General features: G+C 36.6%; 1 protein-coding gene across 7 annotated transcripts in view; it reads left to right on the top strand.

Annotated features, from left to right (window-relative positions):
* The window catches only part of LOC105231691 (maternal protein pumilio), a 417,346-nt gene that overhangs the window by 32,284 nt on the left and 368,250 nt on the right, over positions 1–16,812 (top strand). For all 7 annotated transcript variants that reach the window (XM_049446938.1, XM_049446935.1, XM_049446936.1 and 4 more), the window contains 3 exons: positions 8,800–9,035; positions 9,160–9,295; positions 9,434–9,552. In XM_049446938.1, coding sequence (XP_049302895.1) covers positions 8,800–9,035; positions 9,160–9,295; positions 9,434–9,552 — 491 coding nt within the window. The remainder of the gene's footprint in view (positions 1–8,799; positions 9,036–9,159; positions 9,296–9,433; positions 9,553–16,812) is intronic.

Below are 16,812 nucleotides of genomic sequence, written 5' to 3'. Positions count from 1 at the left end.
AGTGCTTGTATGGAAAAATTTTGTATTTGATGAGATATATTCACGAATTTTGGCATGTATTAATGTCCAAGGCAACGGTATAATCTCACAACAAATTGTTCAGATTGGACCACTAAAGCATATAGCTTCCATACAAACCGGCAGATCAAAATCAAATGTTTGTATGAAAACTTTTTTATTTGTCGAGATATCTCCACGAAATTCTGCATTGTTTTACTTTCATCTTGATTTAAAGTTTCAAGGTTATAATGTACATATGTACGTATATTATTGATCAAATTTTGCTTTTTGGTAGAGTATGCTAAATTATTTAAGAGTTAAGCTTTTATTTTAAAAACTACAATGGTTTTGTTTAATAATTTACTTAATAATTATGTAAATTGCAGAGCATTGCTTTAACGACCGTATTTGCAGCTATTTCATATATTTTTTTTTTGTTTTTTTAATTTTATTTATATGTATTTATTTTTTTATTCATATTTTTTTGGATTTTTTTATTTATTTATTTATATATTTTTTTTGTTTTTTTGTTTTTTTATTTTCTTTTTTTTGTTTTTTCTTCTTTTTTTTATTTATTTTTATATTTTTTTTAAATATTTTTTTTTAGTTTTTATTTTTTATTTTTTTTATTTATTTTATTTTTTTTTTATTTATTTTATTTTTTTTTATTTATTTTAGTTTTGTTTATTTTTATTTTCTTTTATTATTATTATTATTTTTATTATGTTTTTTTTTTATATATGTACATTTGTTTTTTATTTATTTTATTTTTATTTATTTTATTTTTATTTTTTTCAGAACTTGCATTGTTGCAATAAATCGCCCCAACATTGCCATATAAATTGCCATGTAAATTTTGCGAATATTTAGATATGCACATGTGCGCTCTTATCACTCACCTCTTTTTTATATACAGAAACCACATTTTTTATTTCATTCAAACCTCAAACCCACTCGAAACAAAACTTTCCTATCCAAATTATTTCACTGCTTACACTGACGCTTGTTGTTGCTGATATGTATGTTTATATGAGTATATACAATTCGTGACACATATGCATATATGTACATATGTATGTATGTGCGCTGTTGAGTGTGGTATATTTTTCACACGGTTGTCAGAATACTGGCAAATAGATAGTAGATATTTGCCGGCAAAGTACACTCCCGATATTTAACACAAGTGCATTGCCTAGCATTGTTGGTATAACAATATAACCAAAAGTAAAAACACTCAGCAACTTGATTCACCGCAATTGTTATTTTGACAAATTTTCATCAGTGAGCATACACCGCTGATAGTTTATCAATTGTATGATATAATTTACCACTAAACACATTTTTAATAAAAATATATGTAAACTGGCGGCCCAACCTTCGAGCTTAAAAATGTATGTGGTCTTTTTGTTATGCCTTCAACAGGGTACATATTTTTGTCACGATGTTTGTAACACCCCAAAGGGATTGTCGCACAACCTCTGCAGTATATACTATATGTATATAAATGATCAGCGTGATCCAGGATAAATGAACGAAGGTCAAGAAATCGATAATACTTTATTCTGAATTTTGGTTATAATTTGAATAAATCTAATACTTAAATATTCATTATATTACGTGTTAAAAAGTAAAAAAAATGGAAAATACTAATACTGTTCTTGTTTGACTTTTGTGCGCTTCCTCCTTAAATCGAAATGTGCAAATTTAATTTTGTGTCCTTAATTCGAAAATCTACAGAATTTTCTTTTGCTTCATTTTCCATCCAGCACATTTGCCTGCTTTCCGCGCTGTGTTCATCACGATTTCCTGTCAACCCGGTTTTGCGGACATTTTCTCAACCGTTAAGAAATTAAAGATTTATATGCAGAAAAAGTTAGCGCAAAAGGTTGACTGTTGAAAATAATAAGACAAAAAACACATAAAGTTTCGAAAACACACAATGATACTTACTTATATAAGGAATAGTCACAATGAAATTGGCAGTTTACGCCACTGGCATTCATACCGCCATTTTGTATTGTAATTGTGTGTGTGTGTGGTTTTAATCGCTTCAGTAGCTTCTTGTGCTTTAGAAGTTGGTTTAACAACTGAAATTACTATTTTAAATATTCAACACCTTGCTTCCGAAATATGCGCTCCAGTTTAAAAGAATTTCTAAAGAAATATTATTACGGGTTGCGAGCAGAGTCGAGCAAGTGAGTGAGAAGTGTCTGAATGACCATTATCTGATCAAATTTAACCCGGACTTCAAGTCGAATTGGTAGTTTGAATGGCCGCTATACCATCTGATCAAATTTGACCCGGACTGATAAACCTGACAAAATCTTTTGCTAATTCTTTATAAACAACCTCCAAGTCTAAATATCAATTTGAATGACAACTGTACCATCTTATCAAATTTGACCCGGACAGACAAAAACTAACAAAAAAAACTTTTGCTAGTTTTTTATGAACAATCTGCAAGTCTAAATGTCAGTTCCAATGACAGATGTACCATCTAATAAAATTTGACCCTGACCCTGGCGAAAACCTTTTGCAAGTTATTTCTGATCAAATTTGACCCGGACTGAAAAAATACTTTTTTCTAGTTCTTTCTAAACAATCTTCTAGTCAAATTATCAGTTTGAATGGGAGCTATAACCTCTGAACAAATTTGACCCGGACTGAAAAAATACTTTTTTTCTAGTTCTTTCCATACAACCTTCTAGTCAAATTATCAGTTTGAATGCCAGCTACATATGTCTACCAATTTGATTAAATTTGATCAGGACTGACGAAAAACCACGTTGCAGTCTGGGTGAAATTCGAGCAAAAGATATTTTATAGATAAATTGCTTTAGTCTCTGCCAAATTTGAAAAAAAAAAAAAAAAATTGACAAGTAATAAAGTTCTTCGTGCAAGGACTTGAGTTTGATCGGCCTCTGCCAAATTTAAAAAAAAAATTGACAAGTAATAAAGTTCTCCATACAAGGACTTGAGTTTGATCGTTCAGTTTGCATGACAACTAAACCATATAATGGTCTGATATTGGCGATTCCGACATATTAGCAGCTTCTTGTGGATAAAAGGATGTTTGCGAAACTTCAAATCTATATCTCAAAAGCTAAATGACCACGACCACGTAAATACAAACGAATACAAACGGACAAACAAGTATACAGTAGAGCAGTCGAATTACAGGGAGCTAAAAAAAATCGCGTACGTGGTTAATATTCTACGGATAATTTCGAACTATTTTGCTTAAGAGACTATGGATCTATAACCGGTTTCGAGCCAGCGCACAGTCGAGTCGATACCGCAAGACTTCTTTGACAACCTAATATTATATATAGGCGTTGAAGTTTACACCGATATGATGTGCCTAAATAAGAGTACGTATAAAAAAAGTGATAAAAGTGAGAAAATGATAAAATCGATGTATAAAGAAAAACATACCACTCAAAAGGGCACTTATAAAAAAAATGTTTTAAAATAATAAAACAACATATTATTATCTAAAAACCACTTTGTTATGTAACATATACTTTTATTATCAATACTCATTTCGATTTATGGGTATTAAACACGATTTTATATTGCAATTTAATTTATTTTAAGAGATAATTTTTAAGCTATTTTCACTGCACAGTCCGCGTGTTTCTGTTGTCTCACTTCTCTCGCTTTTCGTAGCGCCTATGAATGGGATAGAGCAAAAATGTATTTACCGTTAGTTTTATTGGTGTTTTAAGAAATAGCTTTGATACAAACATTAGTAAATTTCAAACTTTTATTTTTGGCCTATGAAATCGACCAGTGTGCAGCGAGGCGAAAATATATGATGGATATCGAAAATTTTTAGTTTATAGAAATTAAATTATCTTTTCGTTTAGCTCCAAAAAGAATGTCAAATTAACCTAGTTTAAATAAACTTAAGTTACACTTTCCGATCGATTCTACTAATTTCATAAAAGTAAATGTACTTAACTGCCATCGCCACGCCATTAGCTAAATTAAGCGCAACGTTTGCTCCACTTTTGCGCGAATGCTCATTTCCTATGCATATTCATGCAAAATTTGCTGCCACGTGCCTCTCGTTGCAGATACCGCTTATTTCAATGCAACTCGCTCATTCATGAATAGGACAAACGCGCCTTCTTCATCATTCATTAGACAAACAGTAAGTCGCGTTTATTGAAATTTCGAAAATAATGGCAAATTGATTACGTGAGTACTTTGATGTACCTAGAAATGAGAAAACATTGTTTCTTCTCTTTTAAAAGCATGTAAAAGACTTTATTGAATAAAATTGGGTTGCTGCTTCAACATAATTTTTAAAATTTGCGCTTCATCATCATCCAACTATTTGCAAACTTTGAAAATCATTTTGTAGAATTTGAGAATTTCACTTGTCGATTAAACACAGGGGGTTGCCGTGTGTTCTTTTTAAGCTTTTGTTGTGCGAGAAATACCATTTTTGGTAGCGCAAAACATTTGTTCCCGAATTAGACGCTAAATCATTTTAGTGTCGACAATCAGTTGACAGTTTGCGAAAAATTGCTTACAATTTGATATTGACGCATCACAATGCAATTTTCTCAAAACTCTAACGGTGTACCATATATACATACATACATACATGCTTATGCCGATATTTTTTATTTTTTTTATTTACTTTAAACTTCCAACTTTTTGCAGTAGTCAGCATTTTTCATATCAAATAGCATTCAGTTCCCGTGCTTACTCACTAGTCATGCTTGCACCAGCTTTCGTCTCTTTGTCAATTCACCTGTTTCTTTTCGCCTAATTGGTTGCGGTATTTTTTTTTTGCTTGTTTCGCCTTTTCCAAATCCGCGAATTCGTGTGATTTGATTGAGTGTGACTTAAAAGGAGCAGAGCGTTAAACTTGACACAGATTTATGATGACGTATAACCACCAAGTTACTTCGACAAGCGCGAATTTGATTAGAAAGAGTTGATTTATGTGTCTGTGTCTAGTAAAGTGTTGTTTTGTAATCAATCGGTTGATTTTCGTTTGCTTAACTGTAAAACACGCTTTTTCATATTCTTTATCTGCACTGCTATGAGCAAAAATTAGTAAGACTTTGTTTATAGTTTTAAAATTCATAATATATGCTTCAAAATCTATTTCGTCCCTCTTAAAGTTCTTTTGGACTCAATGCACTTGTGCCAACGTTTTTTTTTTTCAAATTCTCGAAACAGTTGTTAAAGTAAATTTCCAGAAGCGATTCACCTTTAATATCTTGTATAGACTCAAAATAATTCCACAGAGCAGTCTTTTGAGTTTGCTGAATAGCCAGAAGTCGCACGGAGCTAAATCAGGCGAATACGGTGGTTGCGGCATGATATTAGTTGAAAATTTGACGAAAAACTTACGAAGAATCAATGCAATATGGCAAGGTGCATAGTCGTGGTGCAAATACCTACCGTGGGTTTTTGGCTTGGACTCAGCTTTACCACAATATTCATCTGATTATTCCGCTGTTTCCGTGTCATAAGATTCACGACTCATCGCCTATAATATAGGGTGATTTTTTAAGAGCTTGATAACTTTAAAAAAAAAAAAAACGCATAAAATTTGCAAAATCTCATCGGTTCTTTATTTGAAACGTTAGATTGGTTCATGACATTTACTTTTTGAAGATAATTTCATTTAAATGTTGACCGCGGCTGCGTCTTAGGTGGTCCATTCGGAAAGTCCAATTTTGGGCAACTTTTTCGAGCATTTCGGCCGGAATAGCCCGAATTTCTTCGGAAATGTTGTCTTCCAAAGCTGGAATAGTTGCTGGCTTATTTCTGTAGACTTTAGACTTGACGTAGCCCCACAAAAAATAGTCTAAAGGCGTTAAATCGCATGATCTTGGTGGCCAACTTACGGGTCCATTTCTTGAGATGAATTGTTGTCCGAAGTTTTCCCTCAAAATGGCCATAGAATCGCGAGCTGTGTGGCATGTAGCGCCATCTTGTTGAAACCACATGTCAACCAAGTTCAGTTCTTCCATTTTTGGCAACAAAAAGTTTGTTAGCATCGAACGATAGCGATCGCCATTCACCGTAACGTTGCGTCCAACAGCATCTTTGAAAAAATACGGTCCAATGATTCCACCAGCGTACAAACCACACCAAACAGTGCATTTTTCGGGATGCATGGGCAGTTCTTGAACGGCTTCTGGTTGCTCTTCACCCCAAATGCGGCAATTTTGCTTATTTACGTAGCCATTCAACCAGAAATGAGCCTCATCGCTGAACAAAATTTGTCGAACAAACACATTTCGAACCGAACACTGATTTTGGTAATAAAATTCAATGATTTGCAAGCGTTGCTCGTTAGTAAGTCTATTCATGATGAAATGTCAAAGCATACTGAGCATCTTTCTCTTTGACACCATGTCTGAAATCCCACGTGATCTGTCAAATACTAATGCATGAAAATCCTAACCTCAAAAAAATCACCCGTTAGTATATTTCATGGCATCCAGGTAGTCGGAAAGCATTGTTTCACAGACGTTAACGCGACGCTGTTTTTCGAAAAAATTCAGTTCACTTTTGAGTTGGCTTGCCTTCTCCTTCGATAAACCCTTCTATTTTCACTCCGTTGCGTATTGTTCTCTAAAGCTCTCCATAGATTACGTTTCAGACATTGTAAATGAAGTAAAAAACTGCCAAAAAACCACATTATAGAAGTTCCTTAATATGTGTGTTGTGTTACCATGACTACCTTTCAGCTACGTGTTTTAGTTCTTTGCTTAGTCCGTAAGGGTTTTCAGCAAACATTTTTTTTTTTTATCTTTTTCTTTTGCTTGGCTCACATGTACATGCTTATTCCATGACAACCTCTCAACGGTACTGGTAGTACATGTTCTTGTATGTGCTGTGCTGTGTATTCCACACTACATTTTTCGTACAGCAGTCAACTATAATTGAAACTTTTTAACATTTTCTGCATTGTCTACATTTTAGAGCATACATATTCTTTTGATGCCATCATTCAACTGCAGGCATCTTTTACCCAATGTCGACTTTTGCTGCATCTCCTTGTTTCTTCGTATGGACTTGAGTTGGACTCAACGACAGCACCTGTCAGAAGGCTGCGGGGCAACACTGCTGCAAGGAGTTGCTCCACTAATGATAAACTTTATCTAGTATTCATCAGATTTAGCTCCATGTTTCAAGTGTTGTTTCTTTATCTTTTTCCATGTTATTGTCAGGAGAGGTGGAGAGGTCTCAGAGACAAGTTTTCGATGACTTCACGACCTTCACTGAAATCCTTGTGCCACTCAATTACTTGTATTAATAATGAAGTAGACTCCGCCAAAGGTTTCGCAGTACCTTCACCGGGTTCTTTGGAAACATAAAGTAACAAAATATCAAAGTAACTGGTTCCTAGTTTTTTTTCATGGTAAAAATCGCCACACAAGTTTTTCGCGTCAAAATTGATATATGGATATCAAACTTTACTCTAGCATAAAAAACGTTCTAACAATAAAGGGAAATTCCGAGTCCGAGTCGAATTTCGAGTTTCGAGTAAAATTCCGAGTCTTAGTCAAATTCCGAGTCTGACCCAAATTCTGAGTCCGTATCAAATTCCAAGTCCGAATCTAAGTCACATTCCGAGTCCGAGTCGAATTCCAAATCTCAGTCATATTCCGAGTCCGAGTCAATTTTCGAGTTTCTAGTAAAATTTCGAGTCTCAGTCAAATTCCGAGTTCGAGTCGAATGTGATCAGATCAAATATTTTATATTTATTTTATTTATTTAAGATGATGAATGATTTATGTATATTACTTACCTTGTCCATATCTGTCGAATATTAATCATAGCTTGTTGTCAAAATTCTGATTGCCAAGTCTATTTTCTGCGTGTTTCCTGCACAAACGTATTAGCTAGCTCATTCATTGTTTGGTGAATCCGTTACGGTTCTTGTTCGCTCTGTGTTCTTGTTTTGTGCTTATCTAACTTCTTCTTACTCATAGTCAGCCATATGTATGTGCATACATTAGTGCGCATGTTCACATTTGTTTCAACTATGAATTATATTGTTATTGCTGTTGTTTTGATATGTTGATGGTTTTATTGACATTAATTGCAATTAGAGAATTTCTCAAAGTGTATTGACTTCGTGTTGATTCATCGGCTGTGCAGTACTTTTACGCATACTTACTTATATACATGCGTACATATATACCATATATATGTATATACATCACAGATGGCTTTATATTTGTAATCATGTTTAGCGAGTGTCTTCGCTGAGTAAAGTGCGTGTCCGAGCACGCGCAAGGCAATATGAAACCTTGGCGAGTATTTGTGGTTGTGGTGTGGTTTGAAAAAGTTTCTTTTCAAAAGTTTAAAAAGCTAAGTGTTGATTAATCGTTAATTGTAATTTGAAACCCAATTAATCAATTTTAAATTATATAATGCTTAAACCCTATCCACTTGCAGATCAGAAAAAACACGTGTAAAGATTTTTTTTGATGAGGCATTTTATTTAATAAATAAATTAGATAAAGAGCTTAATGTACTTTAAGCGGTTACATGGTTTTCCGCGAGCAAAACACGCTTTACATATTTCCACTATATTTTTTTTATATGCAAAATTAAATAATTTTTCAAACTTCTTATTATTCCAAAGGAATTGAAAAATTAACCTATAACCTTATACCGTATATACTTATGCTCCCTAAGTGTCCACTTTCAGGTTAGGATTTTTATTGTTTATTTACAGCCTAATTTTTTCGTTTTATCTCATTCTCAAGTTTTCAAAAAATGTAATTTTCATTATTATTCTTTTTTTTATTGCAGATCACCACATCCACTGCCAAAAAGCTATGGGAGAAATCCGATGGCAAAGGTACCACTTCAGGTGGCGTTACTGGTGGTCCATTAAATCCACTACACATCCCCGGTGTTGGCGATCATCCAGTTTGGAAAGATTCCACATGGTCTACACAAGGCGAAAATATTTTGGCACCACCACGGCCACGCACCTTCCCACAAGCACCGGAAACGAATGCGAGCAACAATGCCGGTATTCTAAGGTGAGTGAAACAAAAATTTATCGCACAAAAAATCAAATCTTTTATTTCTGTCCTACTTTGAATAAAAAAAATAAAAATAAAAAAAAAAAACATTACAAGCATTTATTAAACATAAATTTTGCAGCCCACGTGACGCCACAAGCGGTTTGGGTGTTAAAATGGTAGAATATGTATTGGGCGGTTCACCGACTAACAAGGAGAGTCCACTATCCAGCCTTGAGCCACGTTTGCGTAGTCTGAAATTCGATGATAATGATAAAGTAAGTTTTTATACTAAATAAATAAAATAAATAGATGAACGTTTAAGTTAAGAAGCAAAATTTGCCACTCTAACAAATAATATCTTTCGTTTAAGTCTATGCTTCTAATATATTTTTTTTTTTGTATCTTATTTCTAGCCTCATGATGACAAAGAAAAGGCCAATTCTCCGTTTGATACAAACGGCCTAAAGAAAGACGACCAAGTAACAAATACTAACGGCGTAGCCAATGGCATCGATGATGACAAAGGATTTAAGTGAGTACTGCGAAATATACATATAAATATTTCTTGCTTATTCTTCCAATATTATAGGCGTTCTTATTTATGTAATAATGTAATACTTTTTAATATTAATAGATAATTTATAATTTTCGCCAAAAATTATATAAATAGTAAGGATTATCACAAATAAAATTATCTAAATCTAAATAAAACAAAACGGTTTGGGATATCAATGATATTAATTATTCCTGTCAAAGTACATTCGATGGTATTATGTACGGAACTCGATTTCTTTTGCATGGCCAACACGGGCACCGGGCACGCTTGCAGAAGTCCAGACGCTAAACCCAATTGTTGACGGGTTTCAAGCACAAATCGGTCGATACCTCTGCAATTTCACGTTAGTTATTCACAAAGTCCATCAATCATCACTAGCTTGATGGCATAGACCATAGCCGTGACGTAGCCCCACAGGAATTGGTCTAACGGCACGACCGAGGCGGTCAAATGACTGGGCTGTTTCAAACTTGATCTTCAATAAATCGATTATGACATTCGCTGTATGGCTTTCGACGCCGTCCTGTTGAAACCACGTATTGTCCAAGTACATGTCATTCAATTTGGGCCAAAAATATTCGGTTATCATTGAGCGGTAGCGATTCCCATTCAAAGTAACGTGCCGGTCTTGATCGGCACGGAAGAAGTACGGCCCAACGACGCCGCCGGCTTGTAAAACCTTACCAAACCGTAATTATTTCGGTAAGCAATGGTGACTTATGGTGGACGTGTAGATTGCTGCCTGACTAATAATGCATATTTAGCTTATTGAGGAAGCCTCTTCGCTGAAGATGATATTTCGATCAAAATTCGGATCCATTTCAAGTTGTTGCTCCGCCCAATTCAGGTACATACGACTATGCTTGTAGTCAAGCTCAGCTCAGTTCTTGCGTCAATTTGATCTTGTAAGAATGTAGGCCAAGCTCCCTTCTCGTCAGCGCTTGAGAACGACGTGTGAGAGACTGATTTGGGTTTTCCTCAATTGATGCTCTAGCGGCAGCAATATTCTCAATACTACGGACACTTTGTCTCACTGGCACGACGGGAACATTTTGAACTGTGCCTGTGGATACAGATTTTTCCACTAGACGCTCAATTCTTGATCTGACAGGACGATTATGACGACCATAAATTGGGCTTAGCGTTTTTAAAGTTCGTTAAAGTTAAAGTTTTGATTCGTTATTGATCGTATATCTTTCCCTAATAAAATGGCAAACCTTACTGAAGAGAAATGTTAAAAGAGCGGGGAAAATGTGGCGTCGTTTGCTGTCCCTATCGGCCTACTTTTGTAGCGTCTCTATTGAAAAACTCGTTAAAAAAGCAGAAAAGAGTCAACATCAATAAGAATACATATGTATATACATATATAATTTGTTTTTAAACTTCGAAAAGAGCTGGCCATGAAGTTTGGAATAGACCGCAGGAAACGTCGTATACCACTCAGTTTTCCAGAAACTTTTTTATTTGACGAGATATCTTCAAGATTTTTGGCAGGTATTATTGTCCAGGGCAACGCTACAATATCTGAAGAAATCTCCCCGTCCGGAACACTATAGCATATAGCTACCATAGAATTTGACCGATCAAACTCAAGTTGTTGTATGAAAAAATTTTTTATTTGACAGGATATCTGGACAAAATTAGGTTTGGATTATTGTCCAAGCCAACGGAACAATCTACGAACAAATCACTCAGATCGGACCACTATAGCATATAGCTGCCATACAAACTGACCGATCAAACTCAAGTTGTTGTATGAAAAACTTTTTTATTTGACAAATTATCTTTACGAAATTTGAAATAGGTCATTGTCGAAGACGACACTACAATCTCCGAATATCATCTGTGAATAGTATTATATAGTAGTTTTCGAGTATTAACGTTTTTCCTTGTTTTTTTTTTTAGTTACCTCAAGGGTGTTTTGTAACAATAATATTTTCAAATTTTTCAATACTCAATTTCAATTTCAAGATCAAAGTTTCCAAGGCTTTAGCAGCTCACATTTTCTTCCTCAGGCAATCAGACAACAAAGTTGCAATAGATAATATTATTTGCGGTTAGCTTTGTTTGTTTCTGCGGTTTCGTATACACGTGAGTTAAATTCAGGGTGTCAGGAAGCAATGCAATACGAACTTGGTTACTTATGTATTTATTATATTACTATATAAGAGCATAAAAATTACATAAGGTTGAATTAAAAAAAAAAATGTATGGCGAGTTGAGGATGAATGCTGCTTTACATATACATATTTTTTTGTTACCTTAAACTTAAAAGTAATCGAGGAAACTAACTAACTAATTTATCATAGCAAAAAATTTCTAAAAGCAACGGAACTTTAAAATATACCAACAGTATAAAATTGTATGTATGGTTTCGCATATACTTGTATATACATACATACATATGTTTGCATTAAGAATTACAACAACTGAGTTTTGCTGCAGTTGCTGCTTCTGCGCAACTGACAATCTATCTGCTGTTTGTCAGCCTCACTATCGCCGTGACAAACCGCAAGACAATGCGATTGCCTCGGCCAGATTTGCTTTTGCGTACCGTCATTGTTTACATTATGGTGTATAGTACAGTTAGTTGTTGTTGTTGTTGTTGTTTTCTTTGTAAACGCTCTTTTGCAGTGTTGGCAGCTGCAGCGTTGGCTGCAAATCGGCGGTTTTGTTTTTCTTGTTTTTGTTTTTTTAGCTTGTGCTGCCTGCCTACTCCAGTGTAATTGCACATTGCCAGGCTGCTGCTCGGTCGACCGGAACACCGCTCGCTGCGGCTAGCAATGGCATTGACATTAGAACTGCCAACTGGTTTCTTCAAGGTTCTTGGCACTGCCTCACGCCACCAGACAGCTAGAGCGCACCACATTTTGTGCAACAACTTCAAAGTAATGCAGACACGTCTCCGCCTATCGTTTGCTGAGTCAAAGCAGACGGCCGTCTGTGTTACTGTTGTTGCGGCACTCAACAACCCAACGCATGCATAACCATCAACAACAACCGCCTAGTCAGTCATCGCGCTGTAGTCAGGCAAGCGGTCGTGCCACAAACCAGTTTTACTAGCTGCTCCAGCTCCCAGCAGCCATTATCCACATTTAGCCACTGTTAATGTTGCGGCAGCAGCAATGAGGTAACGCGTGCAAAGTACATATTTTAGCAACGTTGCAAGTGCTGGCCTAAGTGCGGCTAGAAGCGTCACAGAGCAGCGGCCGCCGGTTGTTGCGTATGACTCTCATTATTGTTTCTTAACATTTTTTGCTCGTTTGTGCATATTTGTTTTTGTTTTTGTACCACCTCACATTATTTTTCCAGCCGTTTTCCAACGTGAACCCGTAACTTGTTGCTGCAATGCTATACATATTAATTTAATTAGTTATTTTCTCATTGCCATGGCTTTTTATATGCATAAAAATGCAAGTAATTATGAGTACAACCAACATGAGTGATCTCGGTCTGACATGTGGCGGCAGAAACCAGCTCATAACTCGCTAGTCATGACGTAAAATATAGTATATAGAATAATCTAAAAGAAAATGGCACAAATAACTGGGTACTTAAATCAGTATAACCGCTTAACCCTCACTTGCTGGACCGCAACATTTTAGATACCCCTGATCCCGTAGCCGATCTCAAGGTGGCCTTCCTTCCGTAAAAATGTGTCCAATTAGGTTAGTTTATACTGGCTGGCTGACGCGTCATACATAGCGCTACAGGTGCTTTGTAATGTCAGGAGCTGTAGCTAACGTCTTGCCAGAAATCAATGGCTTTTACACAGTTTTAAAACGCCTTGATAGCTACTTCTGATACTTTATCCAGTCCCTTAAACTGCGAAGTTCTTAAACATCTAAGCCGAGTTCCAAATTAAGCCGGTTAAAGGCAGATGAGGTGAGGTGAGGTTGGTTCCAGCCAGCCGTTTCTATGCTAGTTGGGTCTACGTAGCCGGAACGGACCCGGAATATTTATCCGGTCAAGGTCTGTCCACTCGGCAGAACAGCAAGGTGTTCTAGCGTCTGTCTCCTGTTTAGCTTGTTACTAATGCCCAACCGACTCGCTGGCTAGTAAGTTGTGACCTGTGACTAGACCAACAACTGTACTGCAGTCTTTTCAAGAAGGTATGGCTGAAAGCTTGCGTGTTTTCTCCCCGATCGCTTGCACATGATCTTGGCAATCCGGCTTACCTTTAAGGCATTCCGCCTGTCAGCCCTTTCGGATATCTCGTTTTGTATCGTTTTCAACAACTTGCCTATTTCCTGAACTGGTTCTTGGTAGTCAAGCGGAAAGCGGTTTTGGCAAACTTATCAGCTATTTCGTTTCCTGGCGCGTCCTTGCGGTCTGGAGCTCAGTACCGCGGCAGCCACTATATCTACTGCCTTCCTGCTTCTAATGACATTCTCCTGAGATTATTGCTTTAACTGCCGCTTGGTTATCGATGTACCGTATATGTATATTTGATATTCTTTATATCATTTTCTTAGATAGCTAATTCCTGACCGCAAAGATACCTGTCTTGAAGATACTGCAGTGTTCCGGCAGCTTGAAGGGTCGTTTGATATCTAGTTCTCGGCGCCTACTCCATTAGCCTTTTTTGTTTCGTCCGTGTTCCACCCTCTTTTTTGAAACCTTCTCTCCCAGACAAAGAGTGCGGGTATGTGATCCATCGACCCTCTATTTATCGAGCTATCTCCAAACTCCTTACAGCTGATTTCGGCAGTCTCATATCGATTGGTTTTGAAATTCAAAAAGGTTCTTTGTTTCACTTAAAAGCCCCGCAACTGGGAAGAGGCCAGCCTTATTGAGGGCAAAGAGATCTCTAGATCTCCTGCGATCAATTTTGGGCCAAAAGGCTTTTGTGACAGCGCAAGTACCGAGATGGCCCAGCGCTGGCCAAGCTTTCGCGAAGCTCAGCTATCTAGTAGTAGAACGCAAGAGGATATGGGAGTAGCGACCCGCTCCCATTCTACCGATTGCGGTTCTCGATGTCTTTCCTTGCTGGCTTATCAACTTTACAATTTCCTGCGTTTCCGTGCACGGCATACATACCAGTCTTATCACAAAGACACTCGGTGCTATTTATAGCGAGGTTAGGCACTCCTCGACCAACGCTGAACGCACTGTAAATGAATTCTAGGCTAGTATCGCCGCTCTGCTATCTGAGTGAATGGCCACTTCTCTGAAGGAGGCTGCACTCCGGAGCAGCAGTTCTACTGCTACCTTAATGGCTGCAACCTCGGCTTGGATAACATTCCGAGCACCAACGAAGTATGGATTTAATTTCAGATATCAGCTTCGTACTTAGGGATGTTTCAAGTAACCCCAGCTGTGTCAGTGGCACAAAACCTTCTCTAAATTGTAATGTAGAATACTTGTGTGGTGGCATGTATTGGTCAGTTTGGAAATTCCGTTCGGTCCAGGTTACATAAACCAGCAAGATTATCACTGCAACGAAAAGCCATGTTCTGTTTATGGGTTTCCTCTTTTCAATTGCATATGTTGCAACAACAACAAATTCAACGCACTTACACATATACATACATAGTTCTTAAGCTGTCAGTTACAACCTGTTCCTATGAATACTGCTACAATAGACATTCTACAAGTGCATAGAAGACTAAGCGCTGCAGCAAAGTTACATGAAGTAAATTCAATTGTAGAGAAATGTAAAATGCTCAAAAAGCGGCTCCATGTAATATACATACATATGTATATTTATGTATGCGTTGTTGCATAATGTGTGCGCTGCGTTCGCCAGTTGTTTACGCCACAGTAGCGTCATTTGGCTTGGCAGTTATTTGAAGTGACTATAGCGACTCGCTGTGAAGCTCTGGCGAAGTCTGCTGCATGCATACTCCGCTCCTTTCCTAAAGAATTTCTCATTGCATGCAACACGCTGGCTTAATGCTTGCAACTATAATTGTAACGCTGCTGCAGGGAGTTGTTTGGCGCCGCAAAATATATCAACACCTCACAGAGCCTCTAAATGATAAGTGAGATTATATATATAATTTCGTTTACTTTATTAATATGCACAATTTTCGCATTATATACACGCTAAGTACATATATGTAAATATATATTTACACTATTTATGCAATACTACATACATATGTATGTACATTTGCTTTGCGCCATCAAACTAGTTTAACACCGCAGCCACCGTACTAATTGTCACACGCTTTATATTGCCAAGTGTCAGCCGGGCTGCGGATACCCACTCAGTTAGCAACCATGCCACAACATTGTTGTCTGCATAATTCAATGCCAAAAATGTAATTTCGGAGCCGGTTGCTCGCTACCACAACTCAAATATTCACTCGGCCATGCTCCACTAGCACTTGAGTTCCGCACACAAACATATACATATTAATTTCATTACATTATTTAATAGCTTACATACTTATTTAATTGCTATATAAATAAATTTAAAAAGAAACTGGTTGTCAATATGTATACCCTCAATAGGCTATATTAAATTTGGCACGAAGTTTAGGCCGCACAGCAGCAAATTCCGCGAACAAGTCGCTCAATTTTTGAGATATCGACTTGAAATTTTGCACACGTTCTTTTCTTCCCAAGTAACTGCTTATTTGTCGGAACAGCCGATATCGGACCACTATAGCATATAGCTGCCATACAAACTGACCGATGGCATTTAAGTCCTTGTATGGAAAACTTTTTTATTTGTCAAAATATCGTCACGAAATTTGACATGGATTGTTGCTGAAGACAGCGCTACCATATTCTCACAAATAGTTCATATCGGACCACTATAGCGTATAGCTGCCATACAAACTGACTGATCAAATTCAAGTCCTTGTATGGAAAACTTTTTTAATTGTCAAAATATCGTCACGAAATTTGACATGGATTGTTGCTGAAGACAGCGCTACCATATTCTCACAAATAGTTCATATCGGACCACTATAGCGTATAGCTGCCATACAAACTGACTGATCAAATTCAAGTCCTTGTATGGAAAACTTTTTTAATTGTCAAAATATTTTTATGAAATTTGACAGGGATTATTGCTGAAGACAGCGCTACCATATCCTCAAAAATAGTTCATATCGGACCACTATAGCCTATAGCTGCCTTATAAACTGACAAATTTCATTCAAGTCCTTGTATGCAAAATTTTTTTATTTTTAAAAATATCATCACAAAATTTGACTTTGATTATTACTCAAGACGGCGCTATCATATCCCAACAAATTTTCCGATCGGACCACCACAAATTGT

Source organism: Bactrocera dorsalis, chromosome 2, assembly GCF_023373825.1.
Source record: "Bactrocera dorsalis isolate Fly_Bdor chromosome 2, ASM2337382v1, whole genome shotgun sequence".
Lineage (NCBI taxonomy): Eukaryota > Metazoa > Arthropoda > Insecta > Diptera > Tephritidae > Bactrocera > Bactrocera dorsalis.
Note: the sequence above shows the minus strand (reverse complement) of the source record. Positions and strands in the feature narration are given on the sequence as shown.